This window comes from Gymnodraco acuticeps, unplaced genomic scaffold (genome assembly GCF_902827175.1).
Source record: "Gymnodraco acuticeps unplaced genomic scaffold, fGymAcu1.1, whole genome shotgun sequence".
NCBI classification, from domain to species: domain Eukaryota; kingdom Metazoa; phylum Chordata; class Actinopteri; order Perciformes; family Bathydraconidae; genus Gymnodraco; species Gymnodraco acuticeps.
In genome coordinates, this window is record NW_022989890.1 from 1,559,392 (window position 1) to 1,580,649 (window position 21,258).

The 21,258-nt window shown below is 39.0% G+C and overlaps 1 protein-coding gene across 4 annotated transcripts in view; it reads left to right on the plus strand.

The window, feature by feature from the left end:
• ltbp3 (latent transforming growth factor beta binding protein 3) overlaps positions 1-20,691 on the plus strand; it is a 34,571-nt gene extending 13,880 nt beyond the window's left edge. Inside the window, exons 2-28 of one of the 4 annotated variants that reach the window (XM_034200972.1) lie at positions 225-491; positions 617-780; positions 873-978; positions 2,518-2,604; positions 3,191-3,307; positions 3,418-3,573; positions 5,990-6,097; positions 6,208-6,270; positions 6,513-6,590; positions 7,338-7,466; positions 9,159-9,290; positions 9,374-9,502; positions 9,672-9,791; positions 10,902-11,021; positions 11,517-11,639; positions 12,535-12,654; positions 12,957-13,085; positions 13,373-13,543; positions 14,182-14,262; positions 14,499-14,627; positions 14,732-14,869; positions 14,955-15,095; positions 17,080-17,208; positions 18,560-18,721; positions 19,149-19,238; positions 19,351-19,479; positions 19,632-20,691. In XM_034200972.1, coding sequence (XP_034056863.1) covers positions 225-491; positions 617-780; positions 873-978; positions 2,518-2,604; positions 3,191-3,307; positions 3,418-3,573; positions 5,990-6,097; positions 6,208-6,270; positions 6,513-6,590; positions 7,338-7,466; positions 9,159-9,290; positions 9,374-9,502; positions 9,672-9,791; positions 10,902-11,021; positions 11,517-11,639; positions 12,535-12,654; positions 12,957-13,085; positions 13,373-13,543; positions 14,182-14,262; positions 14,499-14,627; positions 14,732-14,869; positions 14,955-15,095; positions 17,080-17,208; positions 18,560-18,721; positions 19,149-19,238; positions 19,351-19,479; positions 19,632-19,783 — 3,470 coding nt within the window. In that variant the 3' untranslated portion in view covers positions 19,784-20,691. The remainder of the gene's footprint in view (positions 1-224; positions 492-616; positions 781-872; positions 979-2,517; positions 2,605-3,190; positions 3,308-3,417; positions 3,574-5,989; positions 6,098-6,207; positions 6,271-6,512; positions 6,591-7,337; positions 7,467-9,158; positions 9,291-9,373; positions 9,503-9,671; positions 9,792-10,901; positions 11,022-11,516; positions 11,640-12,534; positions 12,655-12,956; positions 13,086-13,372; positions 13,544-14,181; positions 14,263-14,498; positions 14,628-14,731; positions 14,870-14,954; positions 15,096-17,079; positions 17,209-18,559; positions 18,722-19,148; positions 19,239-19,350; positions 19,480-19,631) is intronic. The other 3 variants (XM_034200978.1, XM_034200989.1, XM_034200996.1) reach the window with 3 other exon arrangements.
• The last annotated feature ends 567 nt before the right edge of the window (positions 20,692-21,258 follow it).

The following is a 21,258-nucleotide window of genomic DNA, read 5'->3' on the forward strand; positions in this document are numbered from 1 at the left end:
ATCATCAGCCTGAGTCTCTCCCTGGGGTGAATGGATACAAAATTAGCAATTCCACTCAGACGAGACTCATGAATAACTTCCTTTTTTTGTGTTTCATAACTTCTTATTTACTTATGATGTTCGAGTGTGTGTGTAAGCCTTTCCTTTTCCTCTCAACAGATGTGATTCATAGCTCTGAACTGCTCACCCCTCGGTATGACAAATCTTACCCTGTCTCTCTGCAGTTGTGTGTCCCCTGACGTGTATGAATGGAGGAGTTTGCAGCTCGAGGAAGCACTGCCTTTGCCTGCCTGGCTTCACCGGGCGGCTCTGCCAGTTTCCACTCCATCACACGCAGCAAGCTCAGGCAGCGCGGGGCAACAAGCAGCCCATCTACCCCCTATCTTTGAAGCCAGACATCCATAAGCAACTGGAGCATTTAAGCATATCACGTACACAGTTGATGCAAACCCACTCAGTTTTCACCCTACCCATGTCACATTCTTCTGAAGGTATCTATCATTCAATACAGATAATGTTAGAGCTTTTGCATCTTCCAATTTGATTTAGTTAATGATTAAATATGTGTTTGTGATGCATTTCGTTCCCCCAATGTCTTCTTTTCCTATGTTTTCAGTGCAGTTAAATGTACGTGTTCACCACACGCCAGACACCTCTGTAGTCATTCAAGCTCTCGACCAATCAGATGTCAAGCCTCCTCACAAGACTGGGCCTCGTCCGATCCCCTCCAGACACAAACCGAAGGGACGCTGCTTCCAGGAGACCACACCCAAACAAGCTGTGAGTTCACGCTGCAGTCAGAGACAAAGTGAAAAGGCTTTTTATTATTTGTATTTCCACTAATAGCATTTCTCTGTCTTGTCTCGCTTTAGTGCAACAGCACCCCACTTCCTGTTCTGACCAACCAGGAGGATTGCTGCGGCAGTGTCGGGAATTCATGGGGACAACACAAGTGTTACCAGTGCCCCAAACTGCCAAGTGAGTTACAGTTTGGTTTGAGGAGTTAATCTTTTGTGTACCTTTTTAAATTTCAAGCTACTCTGATTCACTTTTTCCAGCTGTTTGGATGCCAAGTGTACACTATCTAGTTGTTTCATTCCAATGTCAAAGAACAGCAAATTGTTTATTGAAAGAAGTCCTTTGTTGTTTTTTATCCGGTCTACATCTTGTATGTTCCTGGGAATACATTATTGTTTATTGAGCCAAACATTTCAAACATTCCCTGCAATTTATCCATTTCATCTTATAAAATGATGGCCCTTGATTAAAACAATTGTCATACCTATGAAAGTTAGTGGTGAGGCGGGGTAGGGAGTGTGTGAAAGGTTGGGAATAAAAAAAAAACCGAGAAATTACGGGAATTACACACAGACGGTGAGACAGAAAAAGAGAATGTGGAAAATAACCCTCCACTTAAGCGTGTTCCTTTGGGCCTGCCCAGTGCAGGACTGTCATCACATTGCTGGAGATTGGATTTCAAGAAAATCTTGGCTACTCACGTTTTTCCACTCCGCTATTATTCCGTCTCTCAGTTCTGACTCACACAATGCAGCCTTTGACAAAACCTGATATACTGTACGTCTGGTTAGTCTTCAGACAACTGGATTCCTGCCCGGAGTAATGTCTGTTTTGTTACATTCATATCCATTTATAAACTTTTTATGAAAATGGTTGATGTGATCTCTACCCTCTTTTCATTGGCCTTTCACGATGTTTGTGTGGGTGCAGGCTTCCCACAGCGCTCTAATAAAACTGCCTTACATGTTTTGACTCCCTCATGGAGCGAAGAACAACAGTGTTAGATGTTCAAAGCTCATTTAGGGTTAGAATAATAACATAATATTGCATTGTTAGTTCAAACCTCATGAAAGACTTTCCTAATCTTTGACAAGCTACTGTACATTTCAACAAAGGCCTGGCATTATTAAGTACAAAGAAAGGCAAAGACAGAAGAAAAGAAAACATTTGGTGAAATTGTCCAATCATAAAATGAAGCGGAAGTGCTTATTCACATTTTGGGAGGAGATTTTTAAGAGAATAATGTTGTCATCTAACTCAAGCAAGTGTCTTCTCAATATGTCAACTATTGCTTGTCAAAGTTGACATCTTGTGAAGCTTCTACACTCAATGAAAAAAGGAATGGGTGCTTGAGAGAGAGGTTCAAGCCTTCTTTTCTTTAACACCTCTGGTAATGTAGCCAGTGATTGTGTACATTACTGTTTCAGAAAGTTACCAAAATTGTTAGTTTTACCTAAAATGAGTCTATTCAGGAAAACACCATGTGGTGCTTAAAGATAAGCTAAACATCCTGTAAAGTTTTCTGAGATTGTCAAAGCCGAATACTAACAAGAGCTGCAATTCAATATCTATTGTGCTTGTTCAACAACTATTTTTCAAGGGAATTATCGAGTAGAGCTGGTTTGTACGATCCAACCTCAGGCCTCCCCATTACAGAAACTCACTCGCGTTTTTCTCTCCTTCCCCTCCTGTGCTTTGCCTTGTCTTCTACATCCTCAGATGCATCAGTCAAGCATACCATTGTGGAAGAGTACGGCTCCACCTGTCCACAGGGCTATAAAAGATTCAACAGCACTCACTGTCAAGGTAAGGATGAAGCTAAACGCTCTGTAGCAAGTACAGGCTGAGTTTGAGAGTTGTTTCTGCTTTATAGAGGCCCTATTCTGCTAATGATCAGGTTCATAATTGTTTGTTGTGCACACTGTGACATGTATACATGCTTTAATGTTCAAAAAGCTCTTTATTTTCCTCGTACTGCCTGTGCTGCAGCACCTCTTCTCACCCTCTGTCTGAAACCAGAGCCCAGTCTGGCTGTTTTGATTGGTCAACAAGTTAGAGATATCCCACCCCTCTTAGCCTATCATGTACAATGTGTTGAAACGCCAGTCAATAAAAGCGTGAGTGTTACGTAGTGATCTCACTTGTTACGGAAGAAAACAAAGGAGTTAAAGTCAGGCCATCAGGCAGTCGGGGGAGAGTGTGAGAGAGAAACTCCCTGGAGGCGGGTACTTTTGGATTTTAGCAGTGCATGCTCAAAGCTTATATTACACACCCCAGAGAGCCTAATAGGGCCCCTTTCATTTTGAAGTCCCTATGTGACAAAGATCTTGTAGCAATAATAAATATCTATGAAAATAACCTTTTTCTTATTTTTTTCTCACCAACCTGGTAGATATCAACGAGTGCTCGATGCAGGGCGTCTGTCAGAACGGAGACTGTCTGAACACACTGGGCAGCTTCAAATGTACCTGCAAGGCGGGTTGGGTGTTTGACAGGAGTCGATGTGTTGGTGAGAAAAGAGGCCTCTCTCTGCCTTTCACTGGAAATCCACTTGAATAACATTATAGTTTAGTTCCATAGTGGGATTTCCAAATGATTCAATTTTGTCTCTCCTGTCAGAGTCCCAAGCTGAGCAGGCTCAGTGCTTCCTGATAGCGTCTGTTGTCCGGGGCTGCGAGCACGCGCTGGCCACGCCCCTCACCCAAGAGATGTGCTGCTGCACGGTGGGAAAAGCCTGGGGTCGCAACTGTGAAAGATGTCCTCAGGTGGGCACAGGTGAGTGGACGGAGAGGAGAAGCTACTGGCTCAGAACATTTCCTACTTATTTATATAAAATAAATAAAATAAATAAAATAAATAAAATAAATAAAATAAATAAAATAAATAAAATAAATAAAATAAATAAAATAAATAAAATAAATAAAATAAATAAAATAAATAAAATAAATAAAATAAATAATTCAATTCAATTCAAAACCTTTATTTATACAGATAAAACCCATTGAGATCATAGACCTCTTTTACAATGGTGACCTGCTTCAATTAGTTCCAAACATTAATACAAACATGACAAACAAAGGACATTATATGATACTACAGTTTGTATACTAGTAGCATTTACAGACACCAATATTTTCTGATTGTCTATCCTAGCTTTAAAAACATGAAATGGAATCAAACTGCTTAGCTTCCATTCCTTTTGTAGACTGTTCCATGCTAGCGGCGCTGCGCATCTAAAAGCTGTATTTCCTAATACAGTCCTAGCAGTTGGCACATGTAATACAACCACAGCTTTAGATCTCAGGCAGTAGCCATTTACAATACGCTGTGAGATCAGGGAACAGATGTAAGACGGAAGTTTCCCTAACATTGCTTTATAAATAAAAAGATACCAGTGATTTAGCCGCCGTACAGTAAGTGAAAGCAACCCTGCCCTTGTATACAGGGTACAATGATGAGTCAAAGTCTTACAGTCTGTCACAAACCTTAGTGCACTATGATAGGCGGCATCTATCTTGGTGAGGTAATTGGCCGGCGCATTCATATAAAATAGATCACCATAGTCCAGCACAGGTAAAAAGGTCACAGTGACTAGCCTTTTCCTGGCCTCAAGAGAGAAACAGGACTTGTTTCTATAAAAAAAACCTAGCCTAACCCTCAGTTTTTTAAGCAGGTTATTTACATGCAGTTTAAAAGAAAGACAGTCATCAAGCCAGATACCAAGGTATTTGTAAGAGGTTACCACTTCAAGTTTTTTTCCTTGCATGGTTACAATATCTAAAACAGGCTCTGGTGACTTTTTAGCTTTTGAAAAGAGCATTAACTTGGTTTTATCCACATTTAAAAGAAGCTTAAGCGCTGAGAGCTGAGTCTGAACAGTGTTAAAAAACAGTCTGTAATTTAACAACAGCCTCCTTAACTGAGGTACCTGCACAATACATCACAGTATCATCCGCATAAAAATGTAAGGTAGCTTCCTCCACATTATCACCCAAGCTATTAATATAAATGGAGAATAAAAGTGGACCTAGAACAGAACCCTGAGGTACACCATTAGAAATGCTCAACCACTCAGAAGTGAGCCCATCAAAGTGTACACATTGGGACCTTTCAGAGAGGTAGTTCACAAACCACCCCACTGCAAGGCTGGACAAGCCAATGCTGAGTAGCCTCTGTTTTAAAATGCGATGATCAACGGTGTCAAACCGCTTTAGAGAGATCAATAAACAGAGCTGCACAACTCTGCTTATTATCTAAAAAACTAGTGATGTCATTTACAACTTTTCATTGTGGCAGTGATGGTGCTATGTTTTTTCCTGAAGCCCGACTGATGTTTCGACAGGATATCATTTATACAGAAAAAGTCATTTACCTTGCTCACCTCACTAGTCGTTCAAGCACTTTAGCCAGAACTGACAATTTCGTGATTGGCCTATAGTTATTTAAAGTAGTTGACTCCATCCTTTCAGTAAAGGCAAAAGACATAAGCAGACTTCCATACTTTAGGAATTGTATTTGTGCTAAGGAGAGGTTTAAAATAAAATAAAAATAAATAAAATTAAATAAAAGAAATAAATAGAAATAAATAAAATAAATAAAATAAATAAAAATAAACATAAAAATAAATAAAATAGATACAAATAAAATAAAATAAATGAAAAGAAAGAAAATAAATAAAATAAATAAAAATAAGATAAGTAAATAAAATAAAATAAAATAAATAAAAGAAATAAAATAAATAAAATAAATAAATAAATAAATAAATAAATAAATAAAATAATAAAATAATAAAATAAATAAAATAAATAAAATAAATAAAATAAATAAAAAATTAAATAAATTAAATAAATTAAATAAATTAAATAAATTAAATAAATTAAATAAATTAAAATAAATAAAATAAATAAATAAATAAAATAAATAAAATAAAATAAATAAAATAAATAAAATAAAATACTCAATATGTCGTAATACTGTCCTCTGTCATACTGATCATTTAAATGGCATATTGGAAATGTTTTGATGTCATATTGGAATATTTATACAATTAATGTATTGTAAGAAACAAGGAAGTTGAGCAATTCAGCCAAAATCTGGAATATATTTAAACTTGCTTCCCTAAGAATTGAGATTATATAAAAGTGAAATTAATTTATTGTTACCCCCTCTCATCTCTCCACGTGATGCTCAGTGGCCTTCAGTAAGATCTGCCCTGCTGGGAAAGGATACTTGCTCCAAACTACAATAGAGACCATGGCCTTCCCTCCCATCATCTTCCCCCCTAAGCCCGAAAAGGAGGGTGAGTCCTAAATATGCCTCACACCACTCTTCTCACCTCTCAAACATTTCTGCTTCTGGTTTGTTTAGGACGGATTATGTATAACAGTTGCTATCTCTCATTTATTTTAGATCCACATCCAGAGAAAGTGACTGAACAGCCTCCTACCAGCACTACCAGTCGCCGTGTGCCCGGTAAACTCCCGTCTTCACACTCCATATGGACAATATTAAAATAAAACGCTAAATAATGTATGTTAACTACTGGTGCTTAATGTACTCCACCTGTCAAAATAAGGGGAATGTTTTTGTAACTACTAGTGTAGATAAATGTTCCCCATGTGTGGTGAAGAGAAAAACATCAGGGACTAAAGATCAACATGTCATATTTCCTCCTAAAGTCTGCCCACTTCATCTCTCCTCTGTTGAATCCACAGTTGTTAAACCCACCCCGCCAACAATCGTGAGAATGACCCCAGGCAATGACCCCTTCGAAACACAGACAAAAGTCTTGCGTGAGTTTCCTGCAAACAGACTCAAACATGTATTCTGCTTTAACGTCATAGAGAGTTATTTCTGTAAAGGCTGGTTCATGTTTCATGCGCCTCGAAACTGGAAAACCCAGCTCTCATATTCCCCAGTAAGAGAAGATATCGTGGTCCTTCACTCACAAATGACATGTTGACTTTTTCCATGTAACAACATCATTTATGAAAGCATGCAAAAGAGTTTTTTGGACCTTGAGGCAATGTCTCCTGATAGAAATCAATAATGAAAGTCTAGCTTAACAGTGAGCAAAGTGTAGTGTGACGCATGCTTCTTAAATCCCTAACAGACGGTTGTGCATGCCTCGTGCATTCAACCATGAAGCATGAATCAGCCTTAAGGCGATGTTCACACTCTTCATGTTTAAGTGTTGACATAACAATTTTTTCGTGCTGGCATTAAGAAGCAGGTTATGTGAGACACTTCATTTTCAGAAAAAGAAAAATACATTCTTAATTGAGTGTTGGATTTCTACTCGTGGGTGTCTTCATCAGCCTCTCTTTGTATTTCTGACTGACACCTGTCGTTGGCTTTGATACAAAGAAGCCAGATGCTTTTAAAAACTTGAATAGTGTGAACATGTTAGCAGCTGAGTGTTACCAGCTTTATATATATATATATATATTAAATAATGATAATATATATTCCCACATACATCTGCTATGTATCTATATATATGTACGTTTATATAAGATGCATGTGCTTCCTCCTTGAAGCAGAGGCAGATGAATGCAGGCTAAGCAGGAACATTTGTGGTCGCGGGGAGTGTGAGAACAGCCTGAACGGCCACATCTGTCACTGTCACCCTGGCTACCATCTCAACCCGCAGAGGAACATCTGTGAGGGTAAGAGACAATGGTAGAGACACGGTGATGGATAGCAAAGAAACATTTCCTGAGGTTTCTAATGCATGGATGTCCCCTGGCAAGCATACTCAGTTAGATATATAATTTATAGAGAAGGGGATAATTTAACCGTCTATGAATTGTAAGCAGTGGCTCTCATCCTGTCTACTGGGTTATATATAGATAGTGCTTTTAGATCAGCATTAAAATACTTGTTCTGGCTCTTGGGTGTAATCACTCTCAGTAATGGTTGTTTTCTGAATCAGAAATAGATAAATTATAAGAAATGCTGTGTTTCGGCTGTGGAGGCCCATTCACTTGTGAAATCAAAACTAAAAGTATAAATAATAATAAAAGCGCCCATGGAGAATACCTCATCTTACGAAAAACAGTAAATGCATTTGGTGGTTTTGAAGTGAGTTTTTGAGGTATAAAACAAGCTCTCATCTAGGACTTGGAGATGCATCATGGGAAATGTAGGACCCAGCGATGACAGAGTCTCTAAACTGTATTAGAGACTGAAAGTCATCTGCTGCTTTGATTTGGATGGATTTAAGAAGTGTGACCCCTTTTAGAAACACAAATGTTATTTTAAAACAAGAAAGTCATTAAAGGTCCCATGTCATGGCCATTTCTACTGATCATAATTCCATTGTTGAGGTCTACTAGAATCCAAACTCACATTGGTTTCTCATACAGCATCTCTGTATAGTATGTGTATTCACTCTCTGTCCTAAACGGCTTGTTGGAGCTCCTGCCCCCCCCCTCCCCCTCCCTGTGAGCCCAGTGGCCGTCTGCGAGACAGCGAGACACAGCGAAACCCAGCCCGAAACACACACACACACGCAGTCTGGCTGGGAGTTTGTGTGTGTGCTCAGGCTGAGTTCCGCGGTGTCTCGCTGTCTCGCCGACCCCACACCAGTGAGCCAGCTCACAGTGTCCCGCTCCTTGCATCAGCGAGCCTCGCAACGTCCCGCCGAGTGTGTGTGTGTGTGTGTGTGAGGAAGTCCGCGGATTGGTCCGGGGAGCCGTTACGTTCCGTCACTATACCCAAAATACGTCACTATACCCAAGAAGTAAACAATGGAAAAAGAGAAATCCCCAACGAGCCGTTCTGGGGCAGCATAGACAGGTCTTTTCTGTGTTAGAGTTTTACTCGCTACAGGGTGTACTTTGAGGGTTTTTGACTCTGCAGACTGTTTACATGCATTAAAAAGCTACATAACACACAAGGGGACGGGTAATAACCAGAAAAGCATGACATGGGACCTTTAAGACATAAATCACATTTATAGTTAAACAGTGAATTCATTTATTTGACAGCTGTAATTTGATTAGTTAAATGTCCCAGCATGTAAAATCCCTACCAGACTTAAGCAAATAGAATTACAGTTTTGACTGATAATGCTTCTTCTTATGTCTTCTTAGAGTGCAATATATTACTATTTAAACGTAGCTGTGTGTTTTTTTATAACATATGTGAATGGATCCGGTAGTAGGTAAGAAGTACTTGATCTAATACATGACACATATCTAATCACTGAAGAAACAATGCTACAGTCGGTGCTTAAATACACTTCCTGGAATCGGGGCATTGTTTCCCCTGAGCTCTCCATCCATCTGTTTTCTGTCTAAAGTATTCAACATTTTTTTCATCATGTGTCATCATCGCCCTTCTCTCCTGTTGTCCAGATGATAATGAATGTGATTCAGAACCGTGCGGCCACGGCAGAGGCCTTTGCGTCAACATAGAAGGAGCTTACAAATGCCACTGTCGTCAGGGCTATAAACACATGGTGCAGCATGGGAGACTCAAGTGTGTCGGTAAGTTAGGTTGGCTGATTTCCATGTTAAAATGTTTTTATCAAATTAGATCCTGCATTGGCTCTATACTTTCTGTTTTACAGACCTGAATGAGTGCTCCAAGCAGGACATCTGTGGTGTCGGGGGAAAGTGTGTGAACCTGCCCGGCTCTTATAAATGTGAATGTCACGGCGGCTTCAGAAGCAAGTCCCACCGTCAGCCAGCATGTGAAGGTATAAGACACTAATTATTAGGACAGCTGTGATATCAGTGCACAGGCTTTCCTGAAACACCTATTATTCAGTGTGTCACTATAACATGCTTGCGTCTGTTCTCTGCGTGTGTGCTTGTCAATACTTCTTCAAATCATGGGTTTGTGACACTTCTTCCCACTTATTTCAGACATTAATGAGTGTTTGAGCCCTGACACGTGTCCCAATGAGCAATGTGAGAACACACCAGGCTCATATGAGTGTGTTCCCTGCTTGTCTGGACAAGAGGTCCGCGGGGGCATCTGCTATGGTGAGTGCATCCCTGTCGTTCAGCAACATTCATCACTTATTAGCTGTTTTTTATTCTTCATGTGTGTTTTTTGAGGGGCACTGCCACACTTAGGGCTTTACTATCATGCTTAACATTTAAACAAAAAATGTACTTGCTCCATCAGCGGATGGTTTTCTTTTTAAATCAGCCTATTTTGTTATCTGACTGGTAATAGTCATAAAAAAGGGCTTTGTGGGAAATGGACATCACTGATTTATCCACCCAAAGATACTCATTAGTTACAGAGCAGGATAAATCAGTCAGTTTATCAGTATGGTGTAAGTAAGGCATATAACAGGGAAACATCTAAATATTAGTCTATTTTAAAAGAAAATGCTATACCTTAAAATGTTATGTAAATATTGCGCATTTTACGGTTACACATTTGAACTTCTTCAATGGTTTAATGCGCTGTGAATATTGACATCATGTAGGGTTTGTTAAGCCTTTATATGGCCATAATCCAGACAAAAATCTGGTTTTCATGTCTCGTTCATTCAAAGATTACAAGGCATTATTATCATATGCACGATGGCTATAGTTTTGACAATGAAATCTAAAGTGCCAGGCTCTTTTAACAATGCAACATAAATATACGTAAGACATAAAACTTTATACACTTTTTTCAGAAATAAAATAGTGCAAGAGAATGTTGCAAGCAACCAATATGCAAGTACATTCAGAAATAACATGTAAATAAGAATAAGTAAAACAGTAACTGTACATTGCATTAAAATACTGCTTATTGTAATAATAAATAAATAAGTCAGCTGTTTTTTTGTATTTAACCTGGAAAAATGTAATTGAGATTACAATCTCTTTTAAAAGGGAATCCTGGCTAAGAGGGGCAGCAGCATAGTTACAACAAATTAAAAGAACAGAGAACATATCATAGTCACAATCAGAAACATCCTCATACAAAGCTTCTACAGACAGAGTTGCCTGCTTTTTGATAGTAGTTCTTGCATCTGCTAAGAGAGACCGGCCCCCTGAGTTTCAGCTCATATTACAGCTGGTTCCAAGCAAATGGAGCAGCATAACTAAACACTGTAAAAGATGTATGCTGTAATCTGCTTCATGTTCCACCAGACATTAATGAGTGTCAGAATCCTGGCATCTGTCCTAACGGCCGCTGTGAGAACCTCCCTCGTTCGTACCGCTGCCTGTGCAACGAGGGCTTCTACAATACAGACAACAAAGACTGCAGTGGTGAGTAAACCTAACCTTTACATCACATTAACCTGACGTTACATGCTGTTTGGTGCTGAAGTTGTAATGAGGGATTTTGAATCACTACTTGTTGGGAAAATACTGAATGTAGCACATGATAACAAAGGCCCTATGTAGCTGTGTACATGACAGGATGTATGATTACCTAGAAGAGCACCAGGACTGCTTTTAGGAATATGATAGCTATGTGACAACGGTTAACATGATAATCCAGCTGAAACTGAACTAAACATTGTATACTCCTTTGAACCGGTATTCCTCCATCTTGTGACTGTGTAACAACCTCTCTTGTATATAAGCATGTGAAGGACACTGTTCATCTAGTTGTCCCATATGCTCTGTATGTGATGACTACTTCCATTCTTGCAAGGTTAATAAATACATGTATCCTGATTATGGAAACTCAAGCCAGTGACGAGTGACATTTTTCTAACACTAGTTCAAAGTTCACACATTTTTCCTTCTCCCAAACAGACATTGATGAGTGTGAGGACTCCAGGCTGTGTGCTAACGGCCGCTGCATCAACACAGAGGGGTCCTTCCAGTGCCAGTGCCACCCGGGGTACCAGCGCACACAGGAGGGCAGCCATTGCGAAGGCATGAAATATTCAACAAACCATTTATTTTAATAGTGTTCACATGCATTAGTGGAAAACAGAGTACATTACAGTACAGCACTGTACTTAAGTATAATTTTGAGGTGCTAATACTTTACCTGAATATTTGAATTGTATATAGCCTTATAATTCTACTCCACTACACCCTAGAAGACAATTTTGTACTTTTTACTCCATTACATTTATCTGACAGTTTTAGATTTGGATTAGATAGAGATTCAGATTATAATCTAATACAATATAAATTAGAGATTATATGTTAAAATACCCAGCAGCAGGGTATACAGTAATAAAAAAAGAGATCTGTCTTTACCAGCTAGGATAAACACATTAATGAACCAATAGCCATAATCTAGTCATATGATATTTATGATTCTGAAATGGGCCTTAAAGAATAATGAATACTTTTACTTTTGGAACTTTAAGTATATTTTGACGCAAATACTTTTGTACTTTTTGAATGGAGCCCTTCAAGATTCAAGCTTCAAGGTAGTGTAGTTATGCCGATGAAATTCTTAGGTCACAGGCTTCTCCAACTGTGCAACACAAAACACAGATAAACAGAAAAATATAAGTAAATAGTAAATACAAAAAGAAAAATAGTTTAAAGAACCAGGCCCGTGAACGAGTATTTTTACAATTTCATATTGCTACTTTTACTTAAGAAAAATATTTGAGTACTTCTTACACTACTGTTCACATGGAACAAAAATGCAATACTTAAGGCACGAAACTGGTTTTACTCTTGATAAGTAATCAGCACAGGGCTATCTAAACACAGTGTGAGTGAGTCCAGATCAGTTTGGATCCATTCGTGATATCCTGCTCACTGCATGCTTCACATTCCCACATTGTTTTTGTTTCCTTCCCTTCAGATATCAATGAGTGTGAGAGGCCATCGAACTGTCAGAGGGGCCGCTGCATCAACAACATGGGCTCGTACCACTGTGAGTGCCAGAAGGGCTACACACTGGTGGGAGGAAGGAGATGCCAAGGTCAGCCTCTACAAATCTTATTTATTACCTCTTTATTATATTATAGGATGTATTCTATTGTTTTGCTATTAACAAATCATATTTTTTATAATCTTTATCTTTTGAATTATCATTGTTTTGCATCGTCACACTTATTTATGCAAAGTTTGTTATTTTTGTATTGCCACATAAGTTGAGGCATAGCACCAAAAATTGCTGTGGATATTTTAAGAACAAAAAGAACAAAATCTATGTGTTTGCAACTCAGATGGTGTTTGAATTTATACAAATACCCAGAGCGCCATGTGTGATTTCCCTTACAGACATAGACGAATGTGCCGAGGACAGGAGTCTCTGCCAGCCCTTCGGCTCTTGTGAGAACAGACCGGGCTCGTATTTGTGCGCCTGCAACCACGGCTTTGTGCTCTCAGAGGACAAACACAGCTGTGAGGGTAAGCCTGCTCTGAATCCTCCCGTCTTACTGCGGACCCACATTTATCCCGGAGCTTAAACCAGGCCTGAACATTATATCCCTGCTTGTCCCAAACCCAAAACACTTTGGTTCAAACCAATCTGAAGGTCTGATATTCAAACTATTTTTAATAAATGGCTATATATATATATTTTAACAATAATTCAAAGAAAGCCCAGCTTGGTGAGCCCTTTGCAGTCCAGTTCAGTCATTAGTTGTGGACAAACAATCCTCTGTTTCCTAACGTTCATCATGTTTGCTCCGCAGCAGTTCGAGTGCAGGTGGATGAGAAGAAGGAATGCTACTTGAACCTCGACGACACTGTGTTCTGCGACAGCGTCCTGGCCACTAACGTCACTAAGCAGGAGTGCTGCTGTTCCATTGGAGTGGGATGGGGAGACCACTGTGAGGTCTACCCCTGTCCTGTCTCCCATTCAGGTACAGTTACAGTACAGAGTGCATTGTGCAAGTAAAAACACATTCAACTAAGTTATAGGTGGGCTTGAAGCTCAGTGTGTTGACAGCGTTCCCGTGGATCATCCAAATGTCTTAAAAGTCATTTCAATAACCTACAAAAAAATAAGAAAATCCATCTGTCATGTGAAGTAACATTTTATAGATCGTTTTTTTTTAATGGTTCATTGTAACATTTCAAAATAATCCCTTTTCTATTTTTATAATTTATCTAAAGCCTCTCCCATTAATGTAAAGCAGATCCATAAGGTGGCAATAAAAAGTCTTAAAAAATGTCTTGAATCTAACTTGTCCTAAGCTTAAGTAACCCTGGTTGAATATGTTTACTTACAAGGTTTTGGACAATAATTACCTTAGTTCCTTTCTTTGTATTAACACATTGATATAATACTGTATACTGTGAGGAATGTGGCCATGACAACTGTATGATTATTTTTGCAAATGTGCTCACACCAATATAGAGATTGTTTTTCTGTTGCGTTAACCAGTGATAAACGCATGCATCTTAGTGAAAGTTCACCACATTGTAAACATTATGTCATATTGTTTATCTACTGTATATGTTGATCTTTACTAACCTTTTCCTTGTCCTCTTCACCCAGCCGAGTTCCACTTCCTGTGTCCGAACGGACAGGGCCTCTACTACGATGAAGGACTCCTGTACAGCCTGCCTGTCTACCATGGTAAATATTATACAACTTGAGTCACTATATTAACATGCACCATGGCTACTCAGTGATTGCAAAGATATTCCTGCAAGATGTTCCTGCATTTGCACTCAAATGATTTGCTTACATTTAAAATATAATAAGTTATCAGTTTCTTATGAGATTGGGAAATTGCCCTTGTTACATTATAAAACAAACTTTGGGTAGGTTGGCATTCTGTTCTGAAGAGACTTTTCCTTGGTTGTCCGCAGATATCGATGAGTGTTTTCTGTTTGCTGATGAAATCTGCAAGAAGGGTCGCTGTGAGAACACGCAGCCTGGCTACGAGTGTTACTGTCAGCAGGGCTTCTACTATGACGGCAACCTACTTGAGTGCATTGGTAAGTGCTTAAACGCATAAAGGCCCTAAAACTGTAAAGAAATACTGTAACAAGGCTTTATAACATGTTAATGTTGTTCTGAACGGTTGCACATTCTCCCTCAGATGTAAATGAATGCCACGACGAGTCTCTGTGCAATAATGGTCACTGCGTCAACACCGAAGGGTCCTTCTACTGCAACTGTAACAGGCCCTGGACCCCAGACTCCAATAAGAAGAGCTGTGTGATAGCAACAGTAGCCGGTGAGTTAAACAGTGTCAGCCTGTATGTGGCTAGCTACTGGAGGAATTGTCTTGAGCTTTGAGCAAACCTTTTCTTTCACCACAGATGTGAATGAGTGTGAGGACCCAGCCAACTGTAAGAATGGCCACTGTGTGGATACTCCAGGGTCGTACTACTGCTTCTGCGCTGTGCCGTGGACCCTGGCCACCGACCGAAACAGCTGTGTGACCCCTGAGGAGCAGGCTGGTGAGTGTAGACCCTGTGCAGTGGGAGGGGGGGGTCAGAAAGAAGTGGGCAACAGCATATTCTGACAAAATAAAAATGACAGTGTTGGCTGTATGTGCTTATGAAAGTCAGTGTATGTGAGACATAACTGAGTTAGTGCTTAGTGAAACACAGATGGTGAAGATCTGCTAACCTTTTTGTAGGTGGAACCAAACTAAACAACAAATAAACATTTACGTACCCATGTAAGGTAAACATTGTTGCATTCAGATTGTGTACCTCTAATATAACATCTGCAAATAAAACTTTACCACTCTGTTCCAAATGACATATCTGGGTTTGCTGGTCAAACACCATGTTGTGAAAAAAAGGAGTAGTTGTTGTACTGTACTTGTTTCATGAAACCTGAAGCCAATGCTCTTGTTTTGTGTGAGTGAAGATGATCTGGACTGATGGTGATGAGTCGCATTGGATACCAGACAGGACAGGTTGACCAAATATTTCAGGCAGGGTTTGCTTAAAACTTCTTGTGACGAAATCCTTCCTATGAAAATTAATGCCCAGAGGTTTGGGACCTGACAGTTTAATTTCCTCATGATTAAAGAGGAGGAACGCTGCAGGCCCTATCCTTGCTGGAGCAAATGCAGTAAGGATTAAATATTATGAAAAGACACATTTTAAATGGCCCTTTTGTCGGCAGTCTTTTGGGAAGTGTTTGCAAATATAGTGAACTTTTGTCCTCTTACACTTAGAACAGTAGATGTGTTTGAAATGTTCAAGGTGGGTTCTGTGTGTCCCTGTCAACTCTTTGGTTAGTCTAATTTATGGACTTCACCTGAGCCAAGGACTGGAAAGCTCTGGTTTGGTGACAGTGAAGTGCCATTGTTGTAATTGCAGATGTTTACTTTAGAAGTTTGCAGCTGAGTGTGGCAAAGTTAGGACACAAATCTACTTTGGTTCCCTCCCACAAAGGAAAGCATTACTCACTCCAAGTGACAGCGTAAAGTGTAGTTCAGCTAACTTGGAATGTTATTCATCTTATTTATTGGCTGTTATAAAGCAGACATTGTAGTTGGCTATGATGTTAAAGGCAGAAGAAAAATGTTAAGAGCTGATGAATCATTCGGAGCTTCACCTATAATCGCAAGTGGTGACTCAAGTGTGAAAATAAGACTGTTTGGCTTTAGAGGGACCTTCTTATAAATCAGCTGCATCTTGAAATTGAAAGGAGCTGCTTGAAGTGCTAGAGTTGAAAATCCTTATATATTTAGACATGACTGAAATGGAGGAGATTCAAACATAGAAAAGAGGTTGAATAACATCTTTAATATGACCTGTTAGTCCAGGATAATTCCTGAAAACACATAGTATGAATGTCTCTGTTCTCCCATGACATGACCCAAATGACTAGTAATGTGTGAGTGGATAGACCCTATGAGCTTTAAACCAACTTAATTGGACACATGCTTAATTTTAGGGACCACTTTGTCAACTCAAAAAATGACGAGAACTTCGCTCTCATCATAAACCCTTATGCTGAAGATGGATTCATGTTTGTCAAAGATTTGCAAACCCAGTCCAACCAATTGTTTCAGATTGATATGTTTCAGGGGTGGAACCAATGTGAATATGGCTTATTCTGTAATTGCCTGGATTTATAACGGTTATAAAAGAGTTGGAAAACCCAGTAATGGTTTCTGAATATGTAGTAGACACTCATTATTCAGGATTTAAATCCTTCATGACGCATTACTGCAACGAATGCTGCTTCCTAAAATGTTCCACTTTTGTTGACGTTGTGTCGGAGTTTATTCAAGTCTGAAGTTTAATTAACATATTGAATTACAGTCAACTTTAAAAAGAGTGTTTATTGTACTGATAAGTGAATGTCATTATGTAGCACAAGTTTTTCTTTTTATTATTATTGTGTCCACCACCTACAGACAAAGAGCTGGCCCCAAGCAGATGTTCATACTGTAACCAGTGTCTGTGGTGCCCTTTGCAGATGTGAATGAGTGCCAGGACCCCTCGTACTGTAAGAATGGGAGGTGTGAGAACACGCCCGGCTCCTTTCACTGTTTTTGCGACCCTCCCCTCACCTTCAGTGCAGCGCTGAAACAGTGCGTCTATGACGGTGGGTAAAATCAGCATCGGCTCCCCTGAGCATGACCAATCAAAATGAGTTTTGGCTTACCTTGACATCTGCCACTCATGTTGCTCTTTGTAATTCCTCCCAGTTTGTGTCCCATCTGGCCTCTAATGGCTTTATTTTCTCCCTCTTACCAACTTTATTGTGACAGTTTCCCAATCTTTGGAAAAATAGCACACTGTGTAGTCATTAGATATACATATCGATGTTACCTGCACACAAAGCATTATCTGAGCATGTTTAGTTTGAGTAAAAGTGATTGCTTTAGGCATTTTTTTCTGCATGTCTTTGTTTCCCAAAAGCTATTTGTGTCTGTGCTGTTAACGATGACAAACCCATTTCTTCTGGTAGTGAAAAGATAGACTATTGTGATCATTTTGCATCATGATTCACAGTACTTTAAGGCTGTTTGAGTGACGCTTTGTAACCAGCAGACCAAAAAATGACTTTAAACAAGCTATTTCAAACACAATATTATACGGTATCTCCACATTTACAGAGGACAGTAATGCATACTGAACTATAAACAAAGAGCTCTTTGCCTAATGAGAGTGAACTGTCAGCTTATCCTCATCATCCATGCTGCCACTAAACCACACAGCCATTTATCTGAAACTCATTGATGCATGCCTGTGATTTTTCATTGTAATTTGCATAGTTTTATATTTTACTTAGGTAACTATAACATTTCCCCCTAGATTTTATTAATGAATAGTTTAATTGTGTGAAAGAACTCCATAATGTACAAACCAAATTAAATAGGTTTAGTAAGCCATTTATTTTCCTGTATCTATTATTAACCGAGGACATCTGCTGTATGCCATGGCTTGCTAAAAGTACTGGCTTGAGGCTATACAGGAAACCACTGTATTATATTTTCTCCTGACCTCTATTACCCCAAATATATTGAGTCTGTGTACAGAAATTGTATATTTATGACTTTATGCCCTTACTTTACTTTTAAATGAACTCAGATTTACTGATTTTTTTTTTCTGTCCAAAAAATATAAACTGATAGTTATTATAAACCAAATAGTTTTTTAAAAGTACGTTTTAAATATTTATTATGGCATTCCAAATACAGAATACACCTGAAATAAAATCTAATTCTAAAAGTTACATACAAATGTTTCTCTGTTGACATCTTCCACCGATTTGCATACAGCTGTTTTACTTTTTTTTTTACTGATAATAATCTTAGATTTCAGAGTTCTCTGAACATGTCTCCCTGTGTAAAGAGCTTTTATGAAGATCTCAAAGTGCCTGAATTCTTCTTATGTCACTTTTTAATTGTTGAACTACAGTTTTATTTTTTTCATCCTCCTTTCTTACCCAGATCGCACTGCAGCCCACAAGGACGTGTGTTTCCTGCAGGTGGACGAGGGCCTGATCTGCAGCGAGCCCAGGAACGGCCTGGTGGTGACCTACTCCGAGTGCTGCTGTCACTACGGGCGCGGCTGGGGGCCCGAGTGCAACACCTGTCCCCCCAGAAACTCAGGTAACAGAACCAAACCCCATGGGCAGCTCAGCTTTCAAGTTAGAAGTTTCAAGGCTTTATTGTCATATGCACATTAGTTACAGTGTAGATATGGCAATGAAAAACTCAGGTCACAGGCTCCTCCAACAGTACAACATGAATATTTATAGGACATAGAACAAATAAAACAGATAAAATAGTGCAAGAGAATGTTTTGAGATGTGCAAGTAAACACAAATACAATTGAAATAGGGCAAGAAGAGTCTATATACAAATAAATGGAATATGATATATTAGATAAATAATTTGCAAGATGCAAACAGATGGATGTTCTTTAAAAAGTTCAGGTGTTTATGTTAAAGTCGTATGTCCTGTGGAATGAAACTGTCCCTGAGCTTCTGTTTTCCCTTTCTTTTTACCTGAAAATACATTTACTCCTTGTGTTCAGAGATGTTCAGTCGTCTGTGTGAGATGCATCTGGAGACCGAGTCTGATGGGGAGCAGGATTTCCTGGCAGCTTTCGCAAACTATAACCCAGGTAACACCATCTTTGTTCATATCCAATCATATTTCGGACACTCTTGTGTTTTTCCCCCCAACTAAACATTTTTTCTCTCCCTACCTTTCCCCTGCCTGTTTGTATGTAAAAGGTGACAGTTCAGAGGAGGATTCGGACGAATGCAGCTGTGCAAATGGCCGCTGTGTGCGCTCCTACCTCGGCACCATGTGTGAATGTAACACAGGCTTTAGGCTGGACCACTCCCGCACCCGCTGCACAGGTTTGCACAAAAAATGCTTCAAAACGCTTTTTTTTTCATTCATTTCTTCTTAGGTATATACATTTGCCAATAAAGGTACATGGAAAGACTAATGTGTGTATTTAATAACGTTGTCTTCAGCTTACACTCATTGAAAACTGTTTTCCTTTCAGACATCGATGAGTGTGGAGAACCGGGAGCTCGTGCCAGTCCATGCAAGAACGCTCGCTGCGTGAACACCGCCGGCTCATACAAGTGCTACTGCAAACACGGCTTTGTGGCCACGCGCAGGCCGAACACCTGCGTCCGACGCAGAACTCGGTAACCTCCGCGTGTCCCTCCGATCATCCATATCTAGTATGCAACGCACACAAAACACATGCCGCACACACACAAACACATCTGTCTCACCGTACGAACATGGCGGAGCATGAAAAGGCAGTTAACCCGAAAACATGAATTCTCATCAGGAGCCAAATCATAGCAATATGAAATGTTCAAAACATTGTCAGCTCCTCTTTCTGCCCTCCTTTCACATTTAAAGAAGCAATCAATACAGACAAGGAATATCTTTATTTGTTTGTTTGTTAAACTTTTTGTAATTATTGTTTTTGAACTGTACTTGGTAAGTTTAAATTGTGATTTTGTTGTTGTTTTGTTTTCATTGATCTCCTTGTTACATTCATTTGTTATTCCTTATTTGAATATCAGATCTCAAGCCCTCTTTAAAAAATCTGGTATTCTGGTTCTCTACCTTTGCCCATTTAATATTTACAACCACAGAGAAGCCATGAGAACACTTACATGTGACTGTATTCCCCTTTACATTCCCTTTTAATTCTGCTTTCTTTTTATGTTAAAATCTAAATTTATGTCAGCTGATATTGTATTTTCTAAACCACACATTGTTGATTTTGTGTTTTTGTACAGTTTGTCTGATGGATCAACAGCTTCTGTAAGAATGGTCCCTGTCCTAGCCCTGTTTATTTGTTGATGTAAAATATGAGAAACCTGAAGTTTTTGTATAACTTGACGTGCGCACCTAAGTGACTTTGAGCTAGCAAAGAAATGTCATGCACTTAGCAATGAACATGGTGGGAATATTTGCTAAATGTAGCTTATTCCAGAAAAACAAGAACGTTTGACTTCTTTTGTCAGAGTATGAAATATTTAGAAATCCAAAGACGCTTTTGAGATGAGTAGAATTTGATTAAAAAAGAAGAATCTGTCATGCATTTGTTTTTTATTATGGAATGTTTTGTGTTTTCAAAAAATATAAAACCTGAGCAAACTGACATTTATATAAGGACAGCTTAAGGAGTATGGGAGACTGCACTGTGGATCTTTCAGTGCTGCATTTTAAGCACGCCTAGAAAGTAAATAAACCCGGCACATGGAGGTTTACTCTTTTGCTTGTTACTTCAATGTACTGTAACTTTTTATAAACTGAATTAATTTAACAAACGTTGTTGCAAGCATGCCGTCTTGTCTTCATAAGACAATAAGTGTTATTTTGCTTCTTCAAATATATCCTGAACCACAGCATTGTAGTGGTGTTTAAATCAGACATTTTGCAGCATACAAAGGGGGAGGGTTCAATTATCAAGTATGCAAAGGGAACAACATTTGCTGTTCCTTCAGTGCTGCATATTCTTATTTGTAGGATATATTCATACTAATGAGTGCCTACAAATTGTTGATTTTAACTCTAGCCTAGAGCACATGGCTAAACTGTGATTTTCTTGATTCCGAAATATTGGTACTTTTTTAAAGATATTTAGGATCAACAAGTCTTACTAA